The sequence below is a fragment of the Varanus komodoensis genome, unplaced genomic scaffold (assembly GCF_004798865.1).
Source record: "Varanus komodoensis strain SLA01 unplaced genomic scaffold, ASM479886v1 scaffold2, whole genome shotgun sequence".
In the NCBI taxonomy this organism is placed as follows: Eukaryota; Metazoa; Chordata; class Lepidosauria; order Squamata; family Varanidae; genus Varanus; species Varanus komodoensis.
In genome coordinates, this window is record NW_025335568.1 from 58,693,999 (window position 1) to 58,709,906 (window position 15,908).

Consider the following 15,908-nt stretch of genomic DNA (forward strand, 5'->3'; position numbering starts at 1 on the left):
AGTTCCACCCCTGTGAGACAGAGAAGGCTCCCAGCTCTCACCTATACACCAAGGCCAAGATGTTGAGCATGGTGGCTACATCAGGGTGATCGTGGCCTGAAGTTTTCTCCAAGTCCTCCAGGGCCTGCTTGCACAGCGGTACGGCCACCTCATAGCGGCCCTGCGAAGCATACTGGATCACCAGGTTGTGCAGTGTACGCAAGCGTGCCGGGATCTCGTAGCCCCCTTGCTGGGCTGCTGCTGCAGCGCTGCTGTGTTGATGGGGCACTGCAAACATGAGGCATGTTAATGAGGCTGCTTCCAGTGCCATGTTGTGGTGCATTCATACCAGTGAGAACAGCTTGTCCCCATTTCCCCACTTCCAAACAGGACATATGCTGGAAGTCACAGTCATGCCGTCTTTCTGACCCCTTCTTCCCTGACAGATGCTACCCTCCTCCCCAAGAAGAGTTTGGACAAAGGCAACCTACACCCTTGACCCTGGTCCTCTTCCTCATTTGGAAACAAGTCATCCAGGGAATCCTTTGTGGAATCGCCTTCCTTCTCCTCCTGAAGCACAAATGAGAAAAGAAACCACAAATACTTTTAAAAGCAAACATACTTAGGCACAAATAATCTTACCTCGCGCATTTGAGTTTATCTACCCAAGCCCATTAAAATGCTTTTCCCCAGCAATATCAATTATAGGGATAGGCAAGCTGTGCCCATCAAACATCCAGACATTGGTTCAGCTAGGTAACTTTAGACCATGGAATTAATGGTTTTATAGGCGATCATTTAGAATGCCATGTATATTATTTCTGTTCTGAAGCATATAATTAACATTTCTCTTCTGATGTGTTGCTGGGAGCAGGGGGGATTGTTTGCCAATAGGCAAACAAGAAAACCAATTAAAGGAACAAAAAAATACCTCTGAGCATGTGGAGCTTAGCACTTCCAATTCACTTACATCAAAACATCATAATGACTACTCAAATAAAATGGAGCTTGCTTCTGCTGCCCTGCTGGGTAAACATTTTGAAGGGTATGGGATCTTTGCCCCATGGTCTAACCCACTGCATCCAGTTCAAGATACTAATTGGGAGACAGTACCAGGAATACTAAAAACCTCGCTGCTGCTGGCCTTGCTTGTGGGATGTGCTGAAAAAGGCACAGAAGTCCACATGTCTCCTCTCTGTGTTTTGGCTCTTACCGACGGGGACACATCCTCATCATATTTCTTGAGCTGGTTCATGAACTCCAGGTGCTTCTTTTCCTCCTCGAGTTGTGCCACTGTCTGCTCACTGCGCTGCAGCTTCTGCTGGGTGTTTGCCAGCTCATCCCGCAGCCACTGGTTCTCCTGGCACAGCCGGCGCACCTGGGCCCGGAGTTTCTGCTTCTCAGACTCCACTGCATTCAGGTGGTTCGACAGAGCCATCATTACCTGGTCCAGGAAAAGTGCAAGAGATGTTTGCTATTGTCCAATGCAGGCATAGGCAGGAGGTCCACTGGGACTGCCCTGTAAATCCCTGGGTGATTTGCAATGGACCAACAGCAGCTTCTAACTCCTGGCTGTCACAACTAGAAAGTTTGCCCCTACCATATTTGGGTGCTGAACAAGAATGCTTACTTGGAAACCAGGTGTGGATTTCTCAAAGAAAGGACTTGGAGTTCAGTTCAATGCCAATCACAAATCCCCGAACTGAACCCATGTTCAGAAGCACCCTACATTGTTTAATCCTCAGTATATAAGGGGACTCACGTGACACAATTAGCTGCACAGTGTGGCTGATAAACTCCCAACACCCAATGTGCCAGACAGATGGATGGACACATTGGGGGTTGGGTGCTTCCTCCTCCTCCTCGGTCCTCCCACAGGCATCCCAAAGAAGACCACGGGAACACTGATGTTTACCCCACTCCTTGTTGCTGCTTGACAGCAGTGCTGGAGAGGAAGGAAGATGCGCCCATCACTTCAGCCTACTCATGAGCAGGCGGGAGCAATGGGTGCTGCCTACCACCGCAGCCAACTGAAAGTGCTGTCCATGGCAACAGACAATGGCAAGAACCTCTTTGCCACCATCCCAAAACATTAGGCAGGGACCATCCTGGCAGAGAGGGGTGACTTAAGTCTAAGCCCCATTCTTCCGGGCCACCTTCCCTTGTCTCAAATGAGACTACTGAATGAGCTCAACAGGCTGTGGCCAGGAGGAATGCCAGAGTGGCCATCGGTCCCCATAAGAATGGCCCTCGAATGGTGCTGCCTCACATGCCTCCAGCCCTCACCTCCTCTTAGTGCCAAGGCTGCAGCTTCAAGCAGAGAGGGAAGTGAGGAGCGGCACATACGGCTGAGACACATAAAAATAATTAAAAGCTTAGATTTACAGGATGTTGACTTTGCTGCTCTGTAGTTGGATTGCTCTCCACTTATTTAGAAAAGTGGAGTACACAGAGACCTGCCAACATATGTAGCAAGCATGCCCCTCTATAGCCACATCAGCCAAAGTATTTAATTTATGATTTTACATATTTAGTTTCTCTTGCTGAAGCATGCAGAGGCACTCCCCAATGGAGTGGCAGCTCACCTGAGCCTCTCCGAGGCCCAGCTCAATCATCTCCACTGACTTGCGCAGCAGGTTGGCTTTCTCATGCACTAGGTTGGCTTCTTCATCCTTCTTCAGACACTTGATGGTCTCCAACAGACTGTGCAAGATCGAATTATGCTCATTCTTAAGAGCTTCCAGCCCCTGCATCACCAATTTAGTGTTGGAGATTATCTCCTCTTGGCTTAGCTTGTCCATCTTCTCCTCTCTGGGGTATACCATCGTGGACATTGTCTTTCATCAACAACCTCCCACCTAAGGAAAGAAAGAGAAAAGATGGAGTTATTGGATAGCAATGATTCACTTAGACAGAGCAGGGTCTGTAACATTAAGAAAAAACTGCATACAGGTGATCCTATGGCAATGGTAATGGCAGGAAATGCCCTAGGATTCAGTGTCCTTGCAGAAAGGGACAACATGAAGCACAAGATGTCACCAGCAGGAGTACACAGGAGTAAAAATGGCATTTACGTCAAAGCTCACATTCTCCCACCGCCCACACACTCTAAGGAACAGAGAAAGCTGATTTAGCTTCCATTTAAAAACCCAGGAGAAACTGCAATAAGCACACCTTCTGACCAGAGGTGACAGAGATCCAGCAAAGAACTGACCAAAATAAGGACAAATAGTTTAAGGCTAGTATTGATAAGGGAAAAAGAAAAAGATAAAGTCTTGAGATTATTTCTCCCTGGAAAAGAAAACCCTCTAGCTCAAGAAAAGTGAGTGCAGTTTGCAGACATCTTGAAAAAGAAAATGCTTTGATAGCCAAATTCTGAGCCCAGCTTCAGAGGCAGAAAACATTATGGCCTCTGACTCTTAGAATCAAGAGTAATTCTGAAGCAAATTCAAAGGGACAGAGAAAATAAGGCAGCAGTTAATCACTCAGCTCCACCAATTAAGCCCAGTATTAAAGTATTTGTAACTTCTCATTTTGGACTCCGTCAAGCCTTTCACTGTGCATTTCTTTTTCCCTGTCTACAATGGAGTTTCCCCCAGGATAAAACCATTGCAATGAATCATATAAATACTAGGTATTACTATACAGGTGAGAGGAGAGAAGGAACCATTGGCAATGCATACTTGAAATCTGAAGCGTACTAGGGAGTGGTGCAGGACAAACAAACCAGAAACACTGTTTACAAATGAAAGCTGCCAACTCCCCCTCCCCCTCCCTCTCTTACACACGCAAAACACACACATATATATTAGCCTCTGGTGTAAACCTAAGTGAATGCTTGCCGAAAAGAAAGGGTTACAGATTTGCCAGAGGCAAAATTTTTCCCAACTGTAAAGATCTGCTCCCTGTTTGTTTCGATAAAACTGCAGAACTGCAGAAGCTGATTTCTACTCCTTTGCCAAGCGATTGCCTGGTTCAGCTTTCTCAAAGATGCGCCTAGCAGCAATATGTGTTGTCTTGTGCTGACTGCTGCATTCAGGGACCTTCATGAAAAGCCCCCTCCTCCTGCCCAAGGCTCCCTTGCTCTAGGGTTTCACCTCCACCCCCTAGGCAGTGGGCAAGAGGGGCTTACCTCCCAGCAGCAGCAGCTGGAGCAGCCTGCCGCAGATACCAAATGCAAGGAAGGCAACCTGAGCTCACGTGATCCTGCTGCCAGGCTGCTGAGCTCTTACGCTATCCAGAGGAGGGAAAAGGAGAAAAGGGAGGAAGCCATCAGCAAATCAGCCTTTGTTCTCCGATAGTCCCACCTCTGTGTGTTCTGGGCTCTTTGCTAGGCAACGGCGCGCCTCCCTGTGCGTACAGAGCCCAATGGAAAGTCCCGGTCAACTCCATTGCCCCCCACCCCTGCCGGAGAACAAGGGGAGTCTCTCAACACAGCTGCCCGCTGCTGCTTCCAAGGTGGCAAGCCTGTCTCCCAGCCCGAGGCACCTGCCCGCTCCAGGGCCACCCAGGAAGAGCAAAGACGCAGACAGCAATACCCACATAAGAAAGCCTCGGCCGGGTCGGGTGCTCCAGTTTCCTCTTTCCAGGGCAGAAAAGCCAGAGGAGATATGCTCTGGCTCCAACAAAGGAACAAGGATAGCAGGGGGACCCTGGCCACTCCAGCAGAGTAACCCAGAGTCTGTCAGTACCAGGCCAGCATGAAGCCTAGCTGAAAGCTTGGGAGAAAGGGAGAGAAACTGCCCTTATATGCTACGCTGGGGAATAAGGCAAACAGATGTCCCTTTTTAAAAGGGCAGTGTTGATTTTCTCTGAACAAAGTGATGTCCCTCTTAATTTCAGAGCCATAGCACCTCTGGCACACAGAACCCATGCTCTGCATCTTAACCTGCATCTTTCCACAATGAGCCAGTGTGGGGTGGTGGTAAAAGTGCTGGACTGGGAACCTGAGAGATCTGGGTTCTAGCCCCAATTGGCCATGAAGCTCACTATGTAGGTGACCTGGGTCAGTCAGTCTCTCAACCCAACCCACCTTACAGGGTGGTTGTTGGGAGGATAAAATAGAGCTTCGTAAGATGCCTTGGGTACCTCAAAAGAGGGGGCAAAGGTGGGAAATAAATGCAGTCTCTTCTAACAGCATTGTCTCTTCTATTTTACAGTACTGGAAAGTTTTCTAAACCAAGTTCACAACACTGTCAAAGCAAGGCATTTCCATTTAACTTGACCTGGTTGCAATGACGCTAGAGGATGCCAAAATGAAGCTGCAGTTTAACTGGGCTGTGGATACATGGACCACAACCCACGGCATCAGTTCTTGGCATTTTCAGCAATAGGGCAGGTGGGACCTAGAGTAAAACCTATAGGTCCAATCAATCAACCAATGTTTATATAATAGAGAAAGGTACTCTACTTAAGCTCAGGTACAAGGAAGGCACTCAAGAAGAGGACATGAATGTAAGAGGCAGAGCAAGTAGCAGAAGCAGGAAGCTGTGTGAATGAAGACAGAATTAAAAGAAGAAACACAAATTGTCTCTCACTCCAAGGTATGAGTGCTATAAGACAGAGATGCACAGAAGACACTTTAATGGCAATATAATATTGCTCCTCAGCATCTAAAGGCATCAAATGTATTCTTAGATGCTTGAAATGGAAAGTACAATTTCAGAAATGACTTTTCTCATGGTCCCGACCCAGCCATGATAAAACCTTCCACACCTCAATGACTGCCCCGGGACTCAAATATGTGACCACACTACTTGCCCTACCTGTTCCACAGTTCTGTTGCAGTTATTGCTTCGCTATCCAATATCTTCTCTACCCCAATACCCACTTTCTCTTTTCAAGCCCTCCTCTTCAAAAACAAGAAATCTCATTTTTCAGATAATCCCCAGCTATCCCTCAGTTTTGGAAGCCATTGCGAGACACCACCAAGCCCCTCAAAGATAGCACTGTGGCTTCTGTGCTGAATCATGAACAATTTCTGTGGAGTGAACTAGTTTTCCTAATTCTCTTAGGACCTCCTGCAGAAAGTTCTACAATGAGGGCACAGAATAGCAAGTATAACAAGACCCAGAACAGTGCAAAGTCCTAGTGATCAACTCCATCATCACCCTCCAAGAGTTCAGGAAGGGCTCCTAGCCAAGTGTAGGAACAGCAGCCTGGGAATCCCCTATGCCTCCACACTAAGCCAATGCCTTCCCCACTGGATCTCTTCCCTTTCCTGTCCTGCCCTCATGGCTACAAACAAGACCTCCATCATGCTGATTATGACATAATAAAATGTTTCCATAAAAAGTACACTGGTGGTTTTCTTGCATACATAATATAGCTGCGGAAGCATGGCCCAGGGCAGGGAGAGAAAAGAGGCGGTGTTTTTAGAATTAGAAAAATCTGGACATACAATTCACAAGAATTGTACCCTACCCCCACCCCAAGTCCCTCTAATGATAATCAATGGTCTGCTAAAGCACAGCACAGAGCTCTACAGGCCAAATATCTGCCTCCAATGGATGCTTTGCTCACAGGGCTAACATCAGCCACACAGGCACAAGAGAACAGTTGGCAGAAATGTGGTGCAAATTAATATTTCTTCCAATGGTAGAAATTTGTTAGAAACAAATTAATATTTCTAACCCTGCCAAACAGCTGTTACTTCAGGATTAAAAAAAAAAAAGAACTGTCAAAATGCACGCAAGATGTTTGCATGCATTCAATGCCTGGTGTAGTTTAGCCTCCAAACTACTGGAGCCTGGTATCTCTTTCCTCAGCCCACAACTCAACTGCTCTGGTGAGGAAGTGGGCAGGAGCAAAAGAATTCTGCTGATGCATTAGTTGTCGCAGTCATTCCAGATACTGCTGCCAATGTGTTTTGAAACATCAGCGTCAAAATATTGGCACAAGCCGGCCAGGCGTGCTAGTGGGGGAATGGTAGGAGTGGCTTACTCTGCCAACGTTTTGCTTGTAGCTTTGAGGACAATCAAAACCCTGAAGCAGAGCCAATGGCAAGCTGCAGCCATGGCAGGAGGCCCTTGAAGGACCAAAGGATACTGCCTTCTCTTTTTTTAAAAAAACCCATAAACTGGAGACTATAATGCCCATTCAAATTACTTTTAGAACAGGCATACTGAATTATTTTCAGCCTTATGTACTGAATTCCATTTTGGAGAAGGTCTCAGGAGCTGTATTCCAGCAGTGTGTGGGGCCAAGAGAAAAGCAGATGGAATCCAACATGCAAATAATAGAAGGGTATTGTAGTTCAAAGCTTTACTGATTAGGAGAGGCATTTCACCTTTAGCATGGGGCAAACTACATAAAAACCAGGAAAACAAAAAATGAATGGTGACTGGAGGAAAAGAGCAGAGCCAGGGCAATAGACACATTGGCTATCTGGGGACATCAAGGAGGCTGGAACTGGTCCCTAGGATTGAGATTCTGCACCCCTGAATTTAGAAAGTAGCAGTACAAGATGGACAGAGCTGTCCACACCTTTCTCCCATATTTTTATTACTAGCTGTTTACATCATCTTGAACCTATCAGGCAGTGAAAGACAGTCAAATTTAGTAGTCAGAATTTTAGTGACATTCTTAGAAAGGACAGCATATTATAAATTATTCAGTTTGTTATGATAATGGACATGAACCAATTCAAGACATGTGAAGTCAATCAATTCAAATTCCTAATGCAAACATTTCATTTGCATGAACTTACACATGACTAAGAGGGAAAATCTGCCCTGTTTTGAACATGCAGCAGGCATAATCTTAGAAGAGGCATTCCTTCCTGTGTCACAGCAAAAGGAGGAATGCCTTTTCTAACACAGCGCCTTCCATCTGTAGTTTCTATTAAGTATTTATATTAAAAACAAGTAGTTCAACAATGTACTGTCCAATTAATCATGGATAACTTGTTTTTAGTCCCTTAGTTCCCAGGCTCCAGACTATCAATAGCTGCAAGTCATACTGGCTATATACTACTTCCAGTTGCAGAGACACTACAGCCTTGAATACTTTCTGGGGAACATGAATGGGAGGGTGCTGCTGAACTCGTATTCAACAGGCTTCCCACTGTAGGAAACAGGATGCTGGACTAGATAGGCCTTTGCTCTGATCCAATAGGATGCTTACGTTCTATGTCCCTACTGTCATCAAGCCAAAGCAAATGCAACTCAGGCTTTCCCAAGCTGGTCCCCTCCAGTCCAAGCATATTTAGCAGGGAATCAGGCTGGGGAAGACGGTTGCAAATAAAGTAAACATTCATCTCCCATTTGTCCTTGTCTTCATTTTTCTTCCTAGTTCTTGTGTGTCATATTTTAGGTCACCCTTCCCCAATCTGGTACCCTCCAAATCTTTTAGATTTCAATTCCCATCAGCCTTGGCCAGAATGGCCAACAGGCAGATAGTCCAAAATATCTGGACAGGAATTATGGTGGGGGCAACTGTTCTAGATCATAAGATCCCTAGGGGCAGGGAGTGGTTTCCTTAAAATGGTATAGCACTGTGCAGACTGAAGTGAATTCAGTGAATTCCTGTCAGTCAACCTAACTAATCAAAAGGTTGCAGGTTTTTCCCCACTAGGGGGAGCAAGCAGTTGGAGTCCTTGCCATAAGCATCCTGAGTCATCTCTGCTTTCTAGAAGAAACAGGCAAAAGATTATGTCTTAACATGGTAAGTGTAGGAAGTTTCCTTTGTCAGACCATTTAACTCAGTACTGTCTGCAATGAGTGGGAGCAGCTCTGGGGCATTTCAGGCAATGTTCCAGCCTTACCGCCAGACATCAGGGACTGACCCTGGAACCTTCTGCATGCAAAGCAAATGTTCTACCACTAAGTTATGGCTCAGCCCAATGAATCAATGAAGGTGAGGTGTTTTGAACCCAAGGAAATGATTAGCCAAAATAAAGGCTTAGGTCTAGTCCTAGTCATACTTGTAGTAGCCCCACTGAAATCACTAAGTCTTCAGTTAGCCATGATAATTAAAGAAAAATATTACCATAGTGCCAGCAGTCACTCTGCCAAATCTTGGATTTTCAGGTTTAAATTAACATTTACTCATTTGCTACCACTAAAACAGGGCATATTAATATTGAACATTCCAAAACTTACTGCTAATTTGAACTGCCCATCAAAGGACCTCACCTGGGTTTCCCTACCATCAGATGGGGCACAAGTGGTTACTTAAACAAGGGTGTTGTTGTTGCCTTGGCTTTGGAATGCTTTCCCCAGAAAGCCTTCGGTTGGCACCTGGGTGGTTTTTTCCCCAATGACAGGCAAAGCTCTCTTTATTTCAATCTGAACGTGGTTTTGGAATCATTCACTAAGGCCCTACTTATGTTTCCATGGGCAAGATCTATTACGTTGGCAGGAATGAGGGAGTGGCCTCACATTTGTGGAATTCTATTACAGTTGAAGTTCACATTGCCCAATTATCACAAGCTATCCGAAGGTTTATTATGCTGTTGCTGTTTTGAACTGGTGCTGAACAATGTTATTCAATTCCAGTGATTTTACACAGAGTTGAATGTTCTTGTTACTGATGCTTTATTGATACTCTATTGCAATTTTAATGTTGTTTATGATATTTTAGATGTTGTTAATTTACAAGATATTAGATGTTGTAAATTTGTATTTTATAAAATGAAAGCTAGCTTGGGAAAATTTGATCCTAAAACCCTGAATTAAAAGAAGAATAACTACAACTTGGCTTTGAAAACTTTGGTTGATCAGTTTTAATCTAATTATTTTGATATTGTTTTTATCCACCTTTTACACATTTGCTATTATTCACTTATTTTAATGTATATGTACAATACTGATGACATTTTAAATATTTTATTGTAAGCTATACCAATGATATATACAAACAATAGGGTGCAAATTTCAATAAAATAAACCAATCAATTGCTGCATTATTTTCCTACATTCCAAAAAAGCAATTCCTGAAGGGTAGAGCCCAATTAAAACCTTCTGCTGATAAAACAGCTTTTGTCAATGAGAGAACCCTCTTCCTCCTTGCAACTTAAAATCTGTTCCAGAGGAGTAGAGGAGATCAAACAGCATAGTCATTCCCAGCTTTCCCAGCCTTGTGCCTTCCAAATGCGATGGCCTACAACTCCCAACATCTCCCAGCAGGCAGGCAGACTGGGGGATGGTTAGAGTTGTAGTCCAATACATTTGGAGGGCACCAGGCTACAGAAAACTGACATAAGCCACAGCTGAACACCCTTAAGAACATGTGAACACTCTATGTTTTCTGAAGGTTTATTTGGATGACCAAATTCATGTTGTGGGGGAAGAACTGTCTATATACTAATGAGAGAACCTGGGTATTCTAACATTTATTGTAACACATGCCTCCTTACATTAGATCTGTCACATTTACATAAATCAATATGTAAATTTGGGGGCGGGGGGAGAGACACTAAAACAGCAGGGCCAACAGTCACCATACAATCTTCCAATGGACTGGTCATAGCAGCAGTTTGGCAATTCAGTCATGTCTGCAAAATACTCATATCCTGCTTGGCTCATGAGCTCATCGGTATTAATTGCTGCAAAGATAACAGAGGAGTTGCTATACAACTTTATGACCCAAGGCTAGCAACTTCCAGGACTGAGTCATAACAATGAGCTGTGGGAAGCTCAGGAAGCTCAAAATTAATTCTCAGATGCAGGTGCCTCCTAACCACTCCTGTGCTGTTTATTTGCCACTGATGCATCCAGATATAGGAGGGAAGGAGTACTTGTGCTTGTGGAAAACCAGCACACTGTACAGTAGAGACTAATAAAGCATGCAGAGCTCTCTGGATTTCATTTACTGGGTGGGAGGGATCAGCATCTTAGGGTTAGAGAAGAGGGAAGACACACACAGAGTGTGTTCTAATGTGAACCAACTCCCCCCCCCCCACACACACACAAGAACAGCCCATGAACAACCCATAGCAACTCTAAATCTGTAGCATGATTTGGAATGCTTTTAGCAGGTTAGTAAAATAAAACAACATAAAACAAAACTAAACACCTTCTACCAAGCAGACTGATGAAGGCAGAAAAGAACAATCCCTCCCCGCATCAGCCTCCTAAGTCTTCTTTCCTCCATGGTCAGCATGGAAACCAGGTGGGCTGTTGGAAGAATGATGGAGCTCACTTGCTTGCTTGGAATTATGTTTTCGGCAGGTGAGCTGTTAAGTACAAGGCTAACCTAAGTAAGGTGTAAGCAGCACAACCACAAGATTCATGGCTAAGGGCCTGCTGGCTCATCTAATCCACCAGATAGTTAAAAGGAAAACATTTGGATTAATTTAGTTCAACTGAAGCAAAAATGCCAGTACAGTGTAACTGGATTATCAGTTGCAGTCTTGATCCTAATGGACAGAGCCCCTAATAGCTGGGGCTAGTGGAAGAGATGGGCCAGATGGCAAAAGTACTATATTCTTTTATATTATAGGTCCTGTTCCTGATCTACTTATTAGTCTGACAAAATAACGTGGCGCCTGAAGCAACCAAACCAGTTTCCTTATTCAGAAGCTACAGCTGCATTCTGTTCATGCAGATAATAGCATGGCTTTGGCCAATTGTTTCCCTTTGGCTACTCAAGCACTATTCACTCCCTAACAAGACTCAGTGCCAAGACCAACAAGTACTGCAAAGGGGTTTTGTACATGGCAACATCAGCTAAAAATCCTTTCTAAAGAACTCAATGATTAAACATGAATCTACTGTGGCTTCATTATCTCTTGCTCTGCAAAAAGAAGCTAGGGATGCAAACTTATGCTTATTTAGACAGAAAAATGCTATTTTATCTAAAAATGATTGCTCCCTGAACCTTCTCTCATGCATGGCCTTGTAACATGCTCGCTGAGCATGATGTGAATTGTAGTTCAACGTTTGGAAGGTGCTGGGTTCCTCTTAAGAACAGAGGGTGCTCCCTTATACCAAATGAGAACACTGGCCAATCTAGCGCAGTATCTTGTCCAGCCTTACATAGAGATGCCAAGGATTGACATGTGAAGCAGTTGCAGGCAAAGCAAGTGCTCTACCACTGAATTACAGCCCTTTCCCATGTTGGGAAAGTAAGACTATAAACCCAAAAACAACAATGAATTGGGGATATGTAATATGAAGTATTTCTAGTTCGCATCTCTTTGGAAAAGGGTCTATGATTCACACCATCAGGATGTCCTTTACAGGGATAGCCCATTGTCCACAGTTTCTCATGGCTTGGAAAGGAGTTCTTCGACGGGTTTTTTCACTATAAAGTTGCAGCAGCCTTCTACTATCCCCAAGATAACTGCTTATTGTCAGGTATTAGGTCTGAAACTGCCTTGGCATGGATCATATGAGAGTGCATGAAGACTAGACTACAGGACACTCCTCCAGAGCGATCCCTGAGGTCCAGTTTCTATAGGTGGCAGCAGCAAGTAGTAAAGCTTTGCCTCAACTATACCAATTCATACAGGTGGAAGATGTTCTGCATTTGGGTGCTTCCCCACTGGGGCATATAAAAATCCTTGCTTACAGCAAAAACAACACACCGGGCAGAAGAGACTGTGTGTGTATGGAGTGCTTTGATGGAGGAACACTGCAACAAGCAATTCCCCATCAATAGCATGATGTAGTGCAGTCCAGAAAAAAGAACAACTTGATTCTATTTCATGTATAAGTTGCCTTGGAGAGGAACACCTTTCTAGACATTGTAATTACCAGGATTGCCTATTGTCTCATTTGTTCTACAAAACATCCAGTCTGACTGTATATGCAATTTATGAAGTGTCACATGAGAAGTGTGGCTGACTTCCAATGAGAAAGCATCACTTGATGGATGGGAGAAATATTAGATTTTGCCTTCATCTCTTTAAACAGCTACTGCTACTAAGATTGATAGATTTCAACTTCACTGTGATTGTTCTTCACAAGATTTCATGACTGCTGTTCCATCCTTGCCTCTGATGGATTAGGATATCAGCTATGAAAGTTTTATGAGGTGAAAAAAGTATCAGTCTTTTCAGACCTCATAACATGGTCCTTTAAAAACAAACCACTCCTCCACTTTCTCATAGGACTGTAAGTCTGCAACGTGCTTTACCCTTTTTATTATGTTTGCTTGCCTCACAATTCTGCAAAGATGTTGATTATTAATCCCATTTCACTAATGGGGAACCAAGACTGAGAAACACTGACATCCCTAAGGTCACACAAGGTCTGTGAAAGAGCTGGCACTTGAATCCAAGTCTTCCATATACAAACCAAATCCTCCCTCGATCGAGCCACACTACCCTTCAGGCGCTTTAAGCCCACTACGATGCATTCCCCAAAGCTGACACAGCAATGCTGGGTCCCATAAAATCTCACTAACCCACAAGACTGGAAGATATAGCATTAGTTTCTAATATTTAAGTAAAACCCTAAGTAAAATAACAGCAACTACAAATTGACAAAAATGTTGAGAGGTAGAACAATGTCTTGGTTTCTGGGCCTTTCAAGGACTTTTAAGCTTGGCCCACTCTTTGGTTCCAACATTATCAGGATCCAACATCACTAGGTCTCATCAGCACTCCAGAGTGCAAAGCAGACTGTGCCTTCTACCTATTAATTCATAATCGCCAATCCATCCATAAGAGCTACACATCAGCTGCTGTCCTCTTTGTCTTGCGATGCTGCTAGCAGCATGACCCCGCCCTGCTGTATTCACCAGTGAAGCTACCCAAAGAATTCAGAGTCTTGTTTAATCCAATCCAATGCAGCCCCATGAGCTGGCAAAAGGATGTTCCTTGCTGTACGATGGAACTCCCATTCTCTATTCTACCTTGCAGTCTCTCCAGATGGATTCTATCTGTCAAAGCAAAGACAAGCATGATTCTTTGTCATGAAGAGCAAGCAACACCCTGTTGTTTGACCTTTAGCTTCCCAGTAGCAGAATCCCCACCCACCCAACAGAGTAACTTACAATATGCAGCAGCAGCGTTCCCACAAATGCCTCCTCGGACCAAGTGAAGCTACAGAAACTGCAAAGTGAATGGCATTCGCAGCACACAGAGAGTGGATAGGATAGCATCTGCTGGTCTGAGCTCCCTCCTCACCAGAGGCAGAGTTACTATGCAGCCTGATGACCCACCCACTGCAGCAGCAGCAGCAGCAGCAGCAGCAGCAGCAGCAGCAGCAGCAGCAGCAGAAAGAGAAAAGATGCAGCCAGACGAAGCAACAGTGGATGCTCTCCTGCAGGCACAGACAAGATGACACATGGGAGGCATCCGTCTCTAGGAAGTGACGGAAACACTACAGAGCACAAATCAGAGTCCTCTGCCGTTGCCCATCCTGCAGCTGCAACCAAGCTCTGCTCTTCAAGATGCCCCACCCTGGCTTCTTCACAACCACCTTCCTTTGTTCCCGCAGGCCTCTTGTTGTTCTTCAAGGCACACCTCAGCAAGATATTCATTTGCTACACTTCCTTCATTCCTCAAGGAGCTCAGTCAGCAAACACCTGGAGCAAGAACAGCACAACTGTAAACATAGAACTACCAACACCTTTAGTCTATAGTGAAGTCTACACCTCAGGCCCAGAGGCCAAGCTGAGCCTCCCGGGTGCGGGGGTGGTCCCCATATGGCCACCATTCCCCTGACCACCATTCATTTGCTGGCGTCCTGGCTTTTGTGCTCACTTCCACCATCTAGAAGCTTGAAATGCCTCTACAAAAACTTAGCTTAAACTCTCACTGCTGATAACTAAAATATGGTGATATTTTTGGCTCAATGCTTTGCTTTCAATTCTGTGTACCTGTGGAATGCAGCCTGCAAAAGGTGTTCCAAAAATTGAGTAAATACCGGTTCTGTAGTCCTTGTCTAGAGAAAGATCTAGAGAAAGGCTTGAGACTTTCAATATAGATAATGGAGCACAGGCAAATACTGTTTTAGCTCATAATAAAATAGAGTATGTAGCCTGGTTCTCACCAGAGATGGGCAAAAGCATCCATTTAATTTTGTGAATATCCAGTGTTTGTTTTTGCTTACAGTTCTTCAAATTACCAAGAAAGAATTTCACTACATGTATTTAAGAGTCACACCAGCTGTTGCACTTTGCCGTTATGTTGGGCTATTGATCTCTGGGTTCCCTGGAAGAAGGATCAGGAAACTATGTAGATAGGTAACCAAGAGACCAATCTTTAGATTTGGAGGAATATCAGAGAACATACTGGACAAATTAACAAATAGAACTTACAGAACAATTGTGAGTATATTTACTTGGAATTAACTTCTAATCAATTTATACGGAGGCCTACTCCTTATTAAGGAATGCAGCCCTAGCAAGGAATTGGATCCTAATTCTGAACATATTTACTTGGAAGTAAGTTCTGTCAATTTCCAAGAAACTTGCAAAACAAGGATGACAGTTTTATTTAGTCACTCTTTGGGTGTAGGAAAAAAAAGAACTTGCAAGCAGGCGCAAATTCTTCTCATGGTGGTTACTGACTCCCTCCCTCCCCCATAGCCCTTTGTGGGTATCCCGGGGAGAATGAATTACTTCTCTCCTCCCTACCAGAACCAGGGTTGCCACAGCTCCTCTTCTCTTTAAATTGATTTTTGGGGGGAGCTCAAAAGCTGGCTGTCAAGCTGTCTTTTGCAATCCCCATTTTGACAGTTACAGTCACTTCAAACTATGCCATTGACACCAAACCCCTTTCTTTAAAAAAAATGAAGCACAAGAAACCCATATTTTTAAAAAGTAGATGCAACATCTGGGGGTTGCCTACTGCCAAGGGGTAGCATTTAGCAATCCTGGACATTATCCAGAAGAGGCTCCAGATTTTTTTTTTTTTTTATATATCTTGGCCCCTTATTTCTCTTGATAGCTCAAAAGTCAAGGTGTCAGAGAAACTAAAGGCACAAGGGATCTTTGTACGATACAATCATTTGGTAGGAGGGATTTAACTGCCTCTG

At 44.3% G+C, this 15,908-nt stretch overlaps 1 protein-coding gene across 11 annotated transcripts in view; it reads right to left on the minus strand.

Moving 5' to 3' along the window:
* The window catches only part of KLC4 (kinesin light chain 4), a 59,494-nt gene that overhangs the window by 31,363 nt on the left and 12,223 nt on the right, over positions 1-15,908 (minus strand). For 6 of the 11 annotated variants that reach the window (XM_044429204.1, XM_044429196.1, XM_044429202.1 and 3 more), the window contains exons 2-5: positions 2,565-2,837; positions 1,193-1,423; positions 471-549; positions 42-267 (exon numbers count right to left, since the gene is read on the minus strand). In XM_044429204.1, coding sequence (XP_044285139.1) covers positions 42-267; positions 471-549; positions 1,193-1,423; positions 2,565-2,813 — 785 coding nt within the window. In that variant the 5' untranslated portion in view covers positions 2,814-2,837. The other 5 variants (XM_044429203.1, XM_044429199.1, XM_044429197.1 and 2 more) reach the window with 5 other exon arrangements.